General features: G+C 48.5%; 1 protein-coding gene across 2 annotated transcripts in view; it reads left to right on the top strand.

The window, feature by feature from the left end:
• Positions 1-12,781, top strand: part of INTS4 (integrator complex subunit 4) — a 33,492-nt gene extending 20,711 nt beyond the window's left edge. For both annotated transcript variants that reach the window (XM_061351395.1, XM_061351394.1), the window contains exons 15-23: positions 489-646; positions 3,916-4,009; positions 4,840-4,920; positions 5,314-5,444; positions 6,282-6,341; positions 7,595-7,754; positions 8,117-8,260; positions 9,089-9,209; positions 11,208-12,781. In XM_061351395.1, coding sequence (XP_061207379.1) covers positions 489-646; positions 3,916-4,009; positions 4,840-4,920; positions 5,314-5,444; positions 6,282-6,341; positions 7,595-7,754; positions 8,117-8,260; positions 9,089-9,209; positions 11,208-11,401 — 1,143 coding nt within the window. In that variant the 3' untranslated portion in view covers positions 11,402-12,781. The remainder of the gene's footprint in view (positions 1-488; positions 647-3,915; positions 4,010-4,839; positions 4,921-5,313; positions 5,445-6,281; positions 6,342-7,594; positions 7,755-8,116; positions 8,261-9,088; positions 9,210-11,207) is intronic.
• The last annotated feature ends 2,067 nt before the right edge of the window (positions 12,782-14,848 follow it).

Here is a 14,848-nt window from a genome sequence, read left to right as displayed (position 1 = left end):
TAGAAGTTTAACCTGAAGCTCTCCAGCTGCAAGTGGATTACACATGGGGAATATTAACTGAGATGCAGGCTCTAAATCCTTCATACAGACTGGGTTTGAGAAATGACCTGGAGCTCTCAGTTGTAAGTTGTTAAATAATGTGACAGTGTTTTGCACTGTTGTTACTTCATAGAATCATGGAATCACAGATTCCCAGGTTGGAAAGAACCTCAGGGATCATCTGGTCCAACCTTTCTTGGCAAAGCATGGCCTAGACTAGATGCCCAGAACCCTGTCCAGCCCTATCTTAACAGTGTCTAGTGCTGGGGCTCCACCAGTTCCCTGGGGAGGTTATTCCAATGGCTAATTGTTCTCAATGGGAAAAATTTCCCTCTCGTGTCCCACTGGAATCTCCCCAGGACCAACCTATGCCCATCACCATCTATTCTGCTTGTGTTGGACTTTTTGCCTTCGTTACCCTTTGTTTGCATGTGTTTGTTCTTGTTCAGTTGCCAGGCAGGAAGCTGGTGTCCTCCCCTGTCTCTCCCAGCATTACACCCCATGAAGATCCTTCCCAGCAGTTCTTACATCAGAGCCTGGAGAGGGTTTACAACCTTCAGCACCTCGACCCACAGGGCATCCAGGAGCTGCTGGAATTCACCATCCGGTAAGGCTGGAAGCTCACCTGTGTATGGAGACTTGTTCAGGATTCCCAATTTCTCAGTGGCAGCTGCTTTACTTCTGAGTATTGGGGTTGTAATTTGCCATTGAGCACTTAACCTGAGCCTTCCTCTGGAGAGCATCGTGATAACACAACACTGATGGTCTGTGTAAGGTAGAACTGATGGTCTCAGGTCTGGCTGGCCTTCACTGAACAATCAATGTGCATTTTGGGGGGACAGCATTTTGGAGCATGGTAAGAGCTCATAGCAGCATGGTTGGAGCATGGTAGCATCGCACCATGGAGCATGGTTAGGCCTCATAGCAGCCTTCCAGTATCTGAAGGGGGCATATAGGGATGCTGGGGAGGGACTCTTCATTAGGGACTGTAGTGGTAGGACAAGGGGTGATGGGTTCAAACTGAAACAGGGGAAGTTTAGATTGGATATAAGGAGGAAATTCTTTCCTGTTAGGGTGCTGAGGCACTGGAATGGGTTGCCCAAGGAGGTTGTGAATGCTTCATCCCTGGCAGTGTTCAAGGCCAGGTTGGATGAGGCCTTGGGTAATATGGTTTAGAGCGAGGTGCCCCTGCCCATGGCAGGGGGTTGGAACTGGATGATCTTAAGGTCCTTTCCAACCCTAACTATTCTATGATTCTAAGAGGAAGAAGAAAGCTCTTCTTGGGCTGTTGCTGTGGTAAAATACACTCTAGGCTTTTCTGGTTGATGGGTGACAGTTTGTGTGTCATTCCTAGGGCTCTGTCCCTATAGGAGTCCCTCATTTGGACTGTAGTAATTGTAACATACATGAACAAAGGGGTTTGATTTTGGGGAGGGGGAGACATTATCCCCTTTCCTCTTCCATTTTCCATGTGGCCTTTCATTCAGCAGGAGAGGATGTGCTTCTGGTGCTTTGTGGGGTTCTTCATTACCACTTACAGAGGGCTTTGTCATTCTCCATCAGTTTGAAGATCAGAGATTTTCCTGGAGCAATGTTCCTGTGTGTTGCTCTCTGCTGTTATGTCATTAGAGTCTGCAGCGTGGCTTCAGAAGGTGGATCTCATGCTGCCTCTTCTGTTTCATCTCTAGACTGATTCAGACAAACAAAACACTTGAAAAGGTTCCTTTTGATGCAGTTCCCCTGGTTGCAAAGAGGAGAAGAGCTTTATTTTGAGGGGCAGAAAAACAATTTAAATCCTTTGTTTGGAATATGGCATTCCAAAGAGCTTTATTCTCTTTCATTCCCTCCCAGACAGCTGCCTCTTCTGCACGTGTAGCTGTGAATTGCTTTGACACCCACCTGCAGTGGAGAATAAACAGTTCCTCCTCACTCAGAACCTAACTGTGAGCACTACCTGGTTGTGTCTTCAGCTGTTTTGAAGCTGAAACAACCTAAAACACAACCTCAAAGCATTTAATGCACTAAATGCTTAAAACAGGTCACAGTATCACAGTATGCTAGAGATTGGAAGGGACCTCAAAAGATCATCTAGTCCAATCCCCCTGCCGGAGCAGGAACACCTAGATAAGGTCATCTCTTGGCAGAGCATCCTGGTCCTACAGGCATGTTGGGGGCCTGGAAACCTCACAGACTGTGAGTGTGTAGCAATGATGTTGGAGATGGTTCATGTGTAACTTGCATGCAGTAAAGGCCAGTGATGCTTTGGAGCCAATGGAAATCATTGCCTTGGCTTATTTCCTGCTGGGATCACCACCCAGGAGCCAGCTTAAGAGAAAGGGGGATTTAAGACCAAACCAAAGTGTTAAAGATTATTTTGCAGAGGGCAAGAGTTTACTGCCCCACCAATTGGAAATGGATGGAAGCAGCTCATAGCAGTGGATTCTCTGATGGGACATCCCTCCTCCTTTAGCATTAGTGTCATGGAGCTGGGGTCTACTTGGGACCACACTGAAGGCTGACACTCATCCCCCAGCCTCTGAAGCTGTAAGGCATGCTTCTGAGCAAATCACTCCTTGTGCTTTAGTTCCTCCATCCACACAACAGGGTCTTTTCTGTCTTGCTGGGATGTTGGAATCTGTGTGAGATTTGTAAGGAAATGGTGGAATTGGGAACAGCAGAAGAGTGGGAAATAGAATATCTGCCTGGTTGTTAGCTAAGAGGTGACATCCCTGTTGGTGTGTTGTAAGGCATTAAGTAGGACATGGGAAGTAAGCACCTAGGAGTCTCCTCTTCCCTCTGGGATGGAGTCACTATGTAAGGCTCAGGCTGGCTTTGCTGCTGTTGCACTGAAGGAAGGCACAAACCCTCCCTGCTGAGGTTTCCTTTAGCTGCAAATTATACAGATAATCTCATAGCTTGCTGCCTCAGCACCTTCACAGTAAAGATCTTCTTCCTTATATCCAATCTAAACTTCCCCTGTTTCAGTTCGAACCCATCACCCCTTGTCCTGTCACTACAGTCCTTAATGAAGAGTCCCTCCCCAGCATCCTTGTAGCCCCCTTCAGACACTGGAAGGCTGCTGTGAGCTCTCCATGCAGCTTCTCTTCCTCAGGCTCAACAGCCCCAGTGTTCTCAGCCTGTCATCATACAGGAGCTGCTCCAGCCCCTGAGCATCCTTGTGGCCTCCTCTGGTCTTGCTCCAACAGCTCCATGTCCTTCTTATGTTGAGGACACCTGAACTGCACAGTGCTGCAAGTGGGGTCTCAAATACACGCTTTTGAGTTTAAAATGTGTCTAAGGGTAGAGAACTGAAGCCTTTTGCATTCCATTACCTGTCATTTTTCATTCAATCAGGTTAAAAAGCTACTTCTGGTTTACAGGAGATGCTTACACCACACAACACACAACAGCAAGTTGGAGAGATATCATTATGTTGGGATGCAGCTTGGTTTAAAAGGCAGCTATACTGCAGATTCCCTTGGTTGGGTGAGCCTGACACATTCCAAACACTTTATCCCAGCCCACATGAGGAGATGTGCCAGCAGAGTAACAGAAATGGGTCATTAGCTGCTGTACAAGTCTGGAGTGCTTTAAGCTCAAGCTGGAACCACTGTGCTGTATGGTTCCCATAGGGCTGTCAGTAATGTGGGTTGACAGTGACACACCACTGCTGTGCTGGTGTCCAAGAAGAGAGGACAGGCCAAGGCCCAAGGTGTAGACTGTGTTGCAGTGAGGGTTTTGCTGCTGTTTCTGGTGCTTATTCTAAGGATAAAAGCAGGATGCAGAAATGGCCTCATTGTTGCTGCATTCTGAGTGCATTTAGGTTAATGTTCTTGCTGTCTTAATGGCTTTTTCTTTCTTTTCCACATGCTTCAGTGATCTTCAGAGGCTTGGAGAGCTGCAGTCAGAGCTGGCAGGGATGGCAGACTTCACTGCGACTTACCTTCAGTGTCAGCTCCTCCTCATCAAGGTCTGGCTTCGCCTGGGGTTTGTTGGGCTGCTCTTTGGAAATGCCCTCATCACAGCTGTGCACTTCCATGTGGTGCTGAAAACTGCTGGATGATGAAAGAGCAGTTTTCCTGGTGTTCTGATCATCCTGATTCCCTCCTCTGGCACATCATTTATGCAGTAACCTGGCTAGTTACAGAACCACAGAACGGTTTGGATTGGCAGGGACCCCTTCCACTAGAGCAGCTTGCTCCAAGCCCCTGTGTCCAACCTGGCCTTGAACACTGCCAGGGATGGGGCAGCCACAGCTTCTCTGGGCACCCTGTGCCAGCGTCAGTTAGGGACTGTAGTGATAGGACAAGGGGTGATGGGTTCAAACTGAAACAGGGGAAGTTTAGATTGGAGATAAGGAAGAAGTTCTTTACTGTGAGGGTGCTGAGGCACTGGAATGGGTTGCCCAGGGAAGCTGTGAATGCTCCATCCCTGGCAGTGTTCAAGGCCAGGTTGGACAGAGCCTTGGGTGCCATGGTTTAGTGTGAGGTGTCCCTGCCCATGGCAGGGGGTTGGAACTGGATGATCTTAAGGTCTCTTCCAACCCTGACTGTTCTATGATTCTAAGTGAAGCAAAAAAATCATCTGCTGTTTACAGCAAGAATATGTAACTTGGAGGCCTTGGTTCCCTGTGTTATATTTAAAAGAACAAAATGAATCTTTGGCTCTTTTTTAATCAACCTGCTGGTGTACAGCAGTGAGACAGAGCATCTTCCCTGCTCCCGAGCCCATCTAGCCCAATGTTAGGATATTCAGTCTGAACTTGGCATTTACCATCAGTTCTTGGTGTTTCTTGTGCAGGCCCTGCAGGAGAAGCTGTGGAACGTGGCAGCTCCTCTGTACCTGAAGCAGAACGCGTTGGCATCTGCTGCAGCAAAGCAGGTGAGGTGGAACCAGCTGGGTCTGGGGGTGCTCACGCTCTGGGGGTGCAGCCCAGCACGCGGGGGGGGTTCTGGGCTCAAGCGCTCACTGAAGCCGGGTCATGGGGAGCTGCTCCTCACCCAACACCCCAAGTCCTTCTCCTCAGGCTGCTCCATTCAGTCTCCCCCAGCCTGTGTTTGTGCTGGGATTGCCCCAACCCAGGGGCAGGACCTTGCTGAACTCCATGAGGTTCACATGGTCCCACCTCTCCAGCCTGTCCGTGTCCCTCTGGATCGCATCCCTTCCTCCATCGTATTGACCGCACTGCACAGCTCAGTGCCATCACAAACCTGCTGTGTGCAGCACTTTAACAGAGCCTCGTGGTTTCTTACCCTTGTGCTGCCCCTTTGACAGATCTTGGAAGAAACATACAAGATGGAGTTCATGTACAGCGGGGTGGAAAGCAGACAAGTGGTCATCATTCACCACATGAGGCTGCAGGCAAAGGCCTTACAGCTGATAGTGACTGCCCGGACCACCAGAGGGTAAGGAGGACCTGGGGAAAGGGTCTTCATGGGGTTAACTCTAAGCTCAGTTTCCTTAAGCTTTGGTTATCACCCAGCAAGGATAAAGTGGGCACCTAAAACATCACAACATGCCACTATCCATTAGCTAAAAGAATCCAGAGCTGCCTTTTGCCTTTATATCTACAGTAGAAATACTATTTAAATAAGTATTATAAATACTCATAACTGATACTGTAGTAGATGACAAATATATGAGGAGGATGTGTTTTTGGGGTTGAGTTCTTTTCGTTCTGAACATAAAAATAGGTTAAAAATGTTGTAGAGTTGATATTTGGGCTGTATTTAAGTCATGTATTAAAGAATGCACTAGTGTTGGCTTCATTAAGAATTACTTGTTGAGTTGTAGCAAGTTTTGGAGGCTTCATGTGGCTCATTTTGGCTGCTGAGGTCAATGAATGGGGTTGGGTGGGTTAGAATTAGGGGGAATTAGAGCAAAGTGGGTTAATATACCCAATTCCTTCAGTTTCAAGTTTGATGCTATCAGTTTATTGTGTTACCGTGGAGCTCTGTTGTGTATTTGCCTTTTAACCTCTTGTTTTGTAGGCAGAAAGTCAATAGTTTTCTAACAGAGGCCTTGGGAACTTACTTAGTGTCTTATGCAGATGGCTGTGGGCAGGGGATATGAATCTGGGGAGGGAGATGGCAACTTGTTTCCTTCTCTCATGGGGAACACTGTTCTGGCCTCCACATTGTAAGTTCATAGGAGCTTGAACTGGATCCCAGCACACCAAAATGTGCCCCAAAGCCCATTTCCTTTGGTTAAAACTAAGGCAAGGAATGTTCTCCTCATTACAGAGTGGAGCCCCTATTTGGGATGTGTGAGAAGTTCCTGCAAGAAGTGGATTCCTTTCAGAGGTGAGAAACTTCATTGCTCCTTCATTGTAGGCTACAGAGTTCCCCCCACGATTGTCACTGGGGAATATCCCATTTGGTTTTCATCTCTGTGTCTCCCTTCCCCTTTTGCTCTCCTACCTCGGGGACTGCTATCATGAGCTAGTGCTTAAGCAAGAAGAAAACCCCCTTTTAAACATGGGATCAATGGAAGAGCTTTCTTTGGAAGGAATATCCCTTTATCACAAGTTTCTGAATTGTGAATGAACCATCTACATGCTCAGGGTGGGAGGCATCTCGCCCAGACATTGATGTTGAATGACCACTACTTCTGAAGTGCTCACTCAGCTCTCCTCTCACTGGAAAGGTGCTTCTATCATTCTATTCCTAATTGAGATGGCTAAAATAGGCCAAAAAGGGATGCCCAGTGTTTTTCCATTGACCTGGAGGGGAATTGGATAGATAACCTGGAGATGCAGGTATCCAGAGTTGCCGGAGCAGAATTCCATCTCTAGTTCTGATTCAATTCCTGTTTATTCATGATCTGCTTTGCAGTTGTAGCTGGTTAAGTGATGAAAGAAGGGAACGAAATCTACCATTCCCTAATGCTCAGCACACTGAGTAGCTGGTGAACAGAACTGCTCATTTGCTTTGTGTCTCTTCCTTGCGCCGAGTCTCAGGATCACCAAAATTCATCCTTGTTTCTCAGGAAATCCCACTGGCAGTGATGAGTTCCACAGTCTGGATAATAGAACGGTTTGGGTTGGAAAGGACCAAAAAATCATCTCATTGGGGCTGCTCAGCCTGGAGAAGAGAAGCTGCGTGGAGACCTCAGAGCAGCTTCCAGTGTCTGAAGGGGCCTACAAGGATGCTGGGGAGGGACTCTTCATTAGGGACTGCGGTGATAGGACAAGGGGTGATGGGTTCAAACTGAAACAGGGGAAGTTCAGGTTGGAGATAAGGCAGAAGCTCTTCCCTGTGAGGGTGCTGAGGCGCTGGCACAGGGTGCCCAGAGAAGCTGTGGCTGCCCCATCCCTGGCAGTGTTCAAGGCCAGGTTGGCCACAGGGACTCAGAGCAAGCTGCTCCAGTGGAAGGTGTCCCTGCCCGTGGCAGGGGTCGGAGCTGGAGGAGCTTTGGGTTGGAAGGGCCCTTAAAGCACTCCATGGTTCTATAAGTAGCTTGGCTGGAAATAACCATTGCGTCACGTTGAATAACATAATGTATTTAATGAGTAATGCTGAAGGAAGTGTGTGGTTTTCCTTTATTCTGAACACAGGTGTTTCATCTCTGAGCTCCCACACATGCAGGGCAGTTTTGTAGATAAACTGCTGGACTTAATGCCCCGGCTTGTGACATCCAAACCTTCAGAAGTGGTCAAGATCCTTCAGACAACGCTGCGACAAAGTACCTTCCTCCACCTTCCTCTTCCAGAGCAGGTCAGAGCAACACAGAGGATTAGATGCATTATCCTTGTGGACTGTCTTTGCATCTGATTACTTCCTAACATACCATGAAGCTTTTAGAGTTCAGGTTCTTGGTCAGTCTATCTTCAGTGGCTTTCTTCTTCTTACCTACCATCCCCAGGGCTACTGCTAAATATAGAGAAGACTTCATTCCTGGCACTATCTAAAAGAGTCCAAAGTTCATAGAATCCTAGAATGATTTGGGTTGGAAAGGACCTTAAGTTCATCCAGTTCCAACCCACAACTTCTCCATGAAGAACAGCAGCGATTGCGTTCTTTTCTCTTCCCTCCTCCCTTCACCTCCTTACTTTTGTCAACCCCTTTCATCCCAACAGCTCCACAGAGCTACTGCGAACATCATCGAGCCCACTGGTGAGTCTGACAACCCCCTGAGGTTCACCTCGGGGCTGGTGGTGGCTCTGGATGTTGATGCAACTCTGGAACATGTGCAGGATCCCCAGGGAAGTGTTAAAGTTCAGGTAAGCAGTTGCTTGACATAGATCCAAACATGACTGTGCCTTAGGGACACTTTGATGTCAGTACTTCTACATGTACTGATATTAGTAAGAAGGCTGGATTTCTGGGGTTTGGCCCCACACTGAGAAAGTGGTCTGTGTGGTGTATAGTGCTCTGGGTTGAGTTTGGTTTGAGTGTGCAGCTCCTGAGGGTTTGCTTTGAGCACCTTGATGGTCTGTGCTCCACACTGTGCTTCCCCATGCATGGAGCATGGTATGGACATGAGCATGTTGCTCATGTCCATATGGACAGCGTGCTGTACTTCCAGTGTGAGGAGTGGGAAGAGGAGGAGCAAGAGGAGCTGTTGTGAATGGTACAGGGATATGGAAGTGTTCAAGGCCAGGTTGGACACAGGGGCTTGGAGCAAGCTGCTCTAGTGGAAGGTGTCCCTGCCTGTGGCAGGGGGTTGGAGCTGGATGAGCTTTAAGGTTCCTTCCAACCCACACCAGGCAGTGATTCTATGCAGGCTCTGTATTTCCAACTTAACTTTACTGAACCACTGGTTTCAAACGCAGGTGGGGAGGTGAGGGTGGTGCGATGCCAAGTAAACTGCATGAATTCACTGATGGCAGAAACTAAAACCTCTGTTGACAATGCAGAGGAAGAGCTGGTGTCAGTGGATGGCTTATGTCCACCTGTGCTATGGGTCTGGATGGTCTGGATTCTTGGCTCTCCAAGCTGAAGCTCACCTCCTTACCTTCCAAACTCAGACGGAACCCACCAGCACAGCTCTCACTCTGCACATCCCCAGCCCAGTTGCCATTCAGTTGTTTCCTTCTTTTTCTCTCTAGGTATTGTATCCAGATGGACAAGCACAGCTCATCCATCCTAAACCAGCAGACTTCCGAAATCCCGGTCCGGGAAGGCACAGACTGATAACTCAGGTTTACCTCTCACACACAGCCTGGACAGGTAACGATGGTGATGGAAGTTCATGTGATTGTGTTGCTGTGCTTCTCTAAGATAACAGCGTGTCTGGCTTGATCCCAGTCTCCTGCTCATAGATGTGCATGCCCACAGTCTTGGGGATGTAGGATCCATAGAATGGTTTGGGCTGGAAGGGACCTTAAAGCTCATCCAATTCCAGCCCCTGCCATGGGCAGGGACACCTTCCACTAGAGCAGCTTGCTCCAAGCCCCTGTGTCCAACCTGGCCTTGATCACTGGGAAGGATGGAGCATTCACAGCGTCCTTGGGCAGCCTGGTCCAGTGCCTCACCAAAGGATTTTTGGGATCCTGGAGCCTAAAGCTGTTGGTGGTGCTGCCCTTAGTTGCTCAGACTTTGTTCTTGCAGCCTTTGAGCAGTATCTGTCTCCCCTGGTTGGCAGGCATTGCTGCTCCATAGGTGACTGGAGGGGCTGCTCTTGTGGGAGAGAAGCTGCTTGCCACAAGCTGGGGAGCATGTGTATAGGGAAGAAAATCAACTCCATCCCAGCTGAAACCAGGAGAGAACATCACCCATCTCCATGCAGAGCAAGATCAGTTGTAGGAGTCAGCTCTGCAGCCTCAGTTAGGGGCAGGGAGTCAGGGTAAGCTGACTCACTGTGATTCACTGGCTTAGAGCTGATAGGTAATGGAGCATGGCAGGAACCTTTGGAACTGTGGGTACCCAACAGCACAGTTCCAGCACTGATGCAACTTTCACCCTTTTAATAATGCCCTAAAACCCCCCACCCTTTAGCCTGGATGAAATCCTCCAGCATTCCCACTCAGTCTCTGTTGGCATCCGCACGTCCCCATGGAAGTGCTTCAGTAATTGGCTTGTGGACTTCAAACAACAAAAGCAGAGGATTTGTTCACAGCTCCCTTTGTCCCGTTTCCTTTTGAATCCCTTCACGTTTATTCAAATGTGGGTTTTATTTGAGCAGTTTATTTTCTGAGCTGTTATAAATAAGGTTTGGTGATGGGGTTTTAACCAACAGAGTTTTCTTTAGTGCTGTGTTCTTTCACATGCTCCTTTTTATATAGCACTTCCCTGGTGTACTCGTTCATCCTGCTAGCTTGGTTTGGAGAGGAAAAAACCAGTATTGTTTCTAGGACTGGAAGGATCTGGATTTAAAGGTAGCAGGGGGAGCGACATCAAGTCTTTATTTCACTCTAAGAGTGTTTTAAGTATGGTCCTAAGGGATGATCAGAAGATCTATAGAGAGCTGCTCTAGTGGAAGGTGTCCTTGCCCATGGCAGGGGGTTGGAACTGGATGAGCTCTAAGGTCCCTTCCAACCCAAACCATTCTATGATTCTCTTCTGGTGTCTCCCCATGCCATTACTTTAACCATTAACGCTGACACTGGCACTTGGGTGTATGAAATGTGGGGAGGACACAAGCAGGGTCACAATTCAAAATGGACAAATTGCCTTCATTCAAGACAATGGAACTTGTTGAAGGCCAGTGCTAAGTGTGTGCTTAGGGAGGAGAACACCCAGCTACAAGGCACATGTTAACTGATGGGGGAAGAGCAGAAGGTGACTAAAAGCTACAGATAAGAGTTGATGATATGGAGAAAAGGGGAGCCCTGGGGAGGTGTTGGCTGAGCTGTGGGGTAAGTGTGGGACAAGGTTATTCCTTGTGTTCGGTGTGGTGCTGGTGCTGTCTCAGCTGGAGCACTGCTGCAGTTCTGGAGTCTCCCTGGAGCAGAGGGGCAGGATCCCCTCCCTGAGCTGCTGCTCACGCTCTGGGGGTGCAGCCCAGCACACAGGGGGGGTTCTGGGCTCAAGCACTCACTGAAGCCGGGTCATGGGGAGCTTCACCTCACCCAGCACCCCAAGCCCTTCTCCTCAGGCTGCTCCATGCAGTCTCCCCCAGCCTGTGTTTGTGCTGGGATTGCCCCGACCCAGGGGCAGGACCTTGCCCTTGGCCTGGTTGAACCTCATGAGTCATCTTTGGGTTGTTCTGTTTGATTTCCTCTGCAGAGCCCTGTCAGATCGAAGTGCGGTTGCTGCTGGCTTACAACTCCAACCGGAGCAAGGCGGCTGCTAAAATGCCCAAATCTGCCTGGAACGAGAGCTTGGAGGCTCTGCCACCATCTGAAAACGGCATAGAGGGGACCATCCCCTTCAGCAAGCCTGTCAAGGTGTACATAATGCCCAAACCTGCCAGGCGGTGAAGCCTGTTGCTGTGAGAAACGTATTTATGGGCTCTTTGGCTGACATGAAAGCAATATGATGTGTTCTAAGAGCGAACCCAACCCAAACTGGTCTATAATGGGTTCAAACAGTCAAGCACAGATATAAAGCTGCTGAAGAACTTTGGTCTTCTGTGTTAGGAAGCAGACAGCCCAATGCAGGCGTTATTCATCCAGTGAAGAGCAGCTTCAAGCCAGTTCAATATTGAACCCAGGCAGTTCCCAATCACCATTCCAGTAGTAATTTAATTGGGTCCTACCTTCAGTTTTCCTTATCAGGAGGTTCTCCTCCAAGCCTTCAGGTTTTCTGCTGTGTATTTACCATGTAAATGCTGAAGCACAGGAATCAGTGTTATTTTTACAGTACTCAGAAGCAAAGCTGAGCAGTGTGGGTGTGTGTGAGGTCTTTTGGGTCGGTTTGGGTTCCTTTTGAGTGTCTAAACCTTGCCTTTGTGCATTGGTACCTACGTTCGTAGTAAAGCCAAATAAATACTCTCAAGTGCTGTTGTTCCGGTGTAGGAATTGCACCTTAAAGTGAAGCTGCCGATGGATGTAGGTTAAATCCTGAGCTATTTTACCTCCTCTGCAGCAAAGTGCAGTCCTGGTGAGGGCACAGGTTGCTCTGCTGTCGAGCGGGAGGAGGAGGAAGCTGTTGGTGCAAGCAGCAGAATTCAGTTAGCAGGACCTGGAGGCTGAGTTACAGCAACACACGGTATGTTACTTGTTTTGTAAGATATAATGGAATCAAACACACTCATGTCCATCATCCAGCTCTCCTGTTGCACCTTTGTGTCTTTAGGAACACTGAGATTAAATACCATGGGTTGGAGAATTGCTAACCCCATCCCACCAAGCTTCACAGCGCCTGTTTCTGGGTGATGTGATCCCATCTGACTTGAGGTGAGAAAACCCATCCAGGTTTTCAGTTCACTTTTGGCACTCTTTCTGATCAGCCAAAGCACTGGGACGTGCTCTCAGTTAACCAGCAGGCAGCTTGTCAGCGTTCCCCATAGGAGGTGAGCCAGGAGCATGGAGGGGTGAGAACTTACAAACAACGTGGTCCTTCTGGCATTCCCATTGGAAAGTGGGTCTGTGCATTGCTGCTGTGTGCAGGGCTTCAGGAGGCTGAGGAGCTCCTATGAGGAGGAATCCTTTGGTGGGGTTTCCTAGGAGCACTTGATGTGTGAAACCTTAGAGTGCAGCAGCCAAATGTGACCTGTGTTCATAAATCAATTGTTAGAGAAGGGGAGAGAGGTATTTTTAGCAAGTAAAGAGCAGTGAGGAAATAGTTTCCAGTTGTCCAGAGCTCAGTGTGAATAACGACCCCTCCTGTGCTTCCCTACAGTAAAACTGGACAGCTCAGGCTGATCTGTTTCTTGTTACATGAGTGGACACGGTGCGAGGTCTGAGGAAGACGGGAGATCACTTCAAGGGTTACTGTGATTTAATCTTCTAGCAGTATTGTGGTCCAGAGACTCGGAACCATTGAACTGTTCAAATCCTTCAGGTATTCTCAAGTTAAGTATCAGTTTTTAGTGCTGCTGCTCTCACAAACTGGTTTTTGGTGTTTTACCTTTAGGACCTTGCACGTCTCACAGTGGAGTTGTGACCAGCTGACTTCTCCTTGGCATCCTCAGTTCAGTTCCCAGCAGATTGATGTACATCTCAGTAGGAAGCCGTCTCCAGTCAGCTTCATAGGTCCATAAATCACAGAATTCCAGGTTGGAAGGGACCTCGAGGATGATCTGGTCCAACCTTTCTTGGCAAAGCATGACCTAGACATGATGTCCCAGCACCCTGTGCAGCCCAGTCTTAACAGTGTCCAATGCTGGGGCATCACCTCTTTCCTGAGGAGGTTATTCCAATGGCTGGTGTTATTCCAGACTCTTTTTCTCCTCTCAATTTGGCACTTCAGTTTGTCATCCCAGTAAGGACATCTAATTCAGGTGCTGTCCCTATGCTTCAGGCCACAACTGATGCTTTGGCTGGGGCAGAGGGAACAGCCCCTCTTCCCAAGTGCTGCCCTTGTCAGGTTAGAGCAGTACTGATGGGCAGCACAGGGAAGCTTTGGTGCTGTAGATAAACCCACCAGGTCCTGCTGTTACCCAGCTCTCTGACACAACCTCTCCTTCTCCTCAAGGTAATTTGATGCTTTGTGCTTAATGGTATGTAAGTTATGGTTTCTGATTTGCTCCCAGGCCCCAAGAGCTGCTCCAGTCTGGACCTTTTCTTTTGCATTTTCATTTTCAGTATCAAAATCTTGGCATCTTTCTCCCACTTCCTGAGCACTGGGACTATGTCTGCTCCCTCCGTGCTGTGCTTGAGCTCCTTTCATCATCGTAATAGGCAAAGATCACTCGCCTTCTGTATTACCACCAGCGGAGAATCAAATACTGAAGAGCAATAGTAAAGTTCTTCATCTGTAATTCAAAATGCCTAAAACTACTTGAAACTGTAAGGCTGATAGGAGTATTTCCAATCTCCTCGTGTATTCCATAGTTGGCTTCTCTTCTTGACAGCATCCTGTAAGTTTTAACCTGATCCCTAGTTTGAATCATGGAAGAAATGGCAGGGTCTCTTTCTTCTTAGGTTTCATCTGTTCAAGCAGATCATATTCATCATCATCTCAGCTGAACTGAAAGAAAAGGGTTCTGTAGTTCTGATGATCTTAAAATTCAGTGTCAGGATCCAGTCAAATACGTACAAACACGTTTCCTCAATAGCATTCGACTGTACCCATTCCAAGATTCACATTTACCTTTGATTTCCCTGCTGCATGGATGAGCACATTTGTAAACATGGAATCATGGAATGGTTTGTGCTGGAAGGGACCTTAAAGCTCCTCCAGCTCCAACCCCTGCCACGGGCAGGGACCCCTTCCACTGGAGCAGCTTGCTCCAAGCCCCTGTGTCCAACCTGGCCTTGAACACTGCCAGGGATGGGGCAGCCACAGCTTCAATGTGGCTCATTTGAAGTCCTCTAAAGCCACCAGTGTTGGTGTGTTTGGGGTAGGGGAGTGTTTTCAGGGCCTCCCTCCTGCTGCCTCACCAAGATAAGGGCTGGGACCTTCCTGGCACCCGGCCGAGCACCAGCGTTGCTTTCACACAGGTTCACTGCAGGCAGGAGATGGGGCTCGAGGTGGGAGGCCAAGTGGGGTGTGGGCATGAGAAACGCTGCCCTGGGAAAGTGCATTCCCATCATGGGGCCAGGGAGCCCTTAACTGTACCCAGTTATTTATGGCTGTAGCTGAAAGCAGAGATTTAATGAAGACACCAAGTGAGGGCTGCTGGAATCTCTGGATGAATCAGTCCCGGCTGTTTCTACCATGGAGCAAAGGCACCAAGAAGGAAATTGGGCTTTCAGAAACTGGGGCAGCCCAGGTGGAGCTGATGCTGCCACAGGAAGAGAAGATCCAGATGGGAAAGACTT

Source organism: Neopsephotus bourkii, unplaced genomic scaffold (assembly GCF_033783945.1).
Source record: "Neopsephotus bourkii isolate Nb327-2 ecotype Australia unplaced genomic scaffold, CSIRO-AGI_Nbou_v1 NB_580, whole genome shotgun sequence".
In the NCBI taxonomy this organism is placed as follows: Eukaryota; Metazoa; Chordata; class Aves; order Psittaciformes; family Psittacidae; genus Neopsephotus; species Neopsephotus bourkii.
The sequence above is the reverse complement of the archived record's forward strand: the minus strand, read 5'-3'. Positions and strand labels throughout refer to the sequence as shown.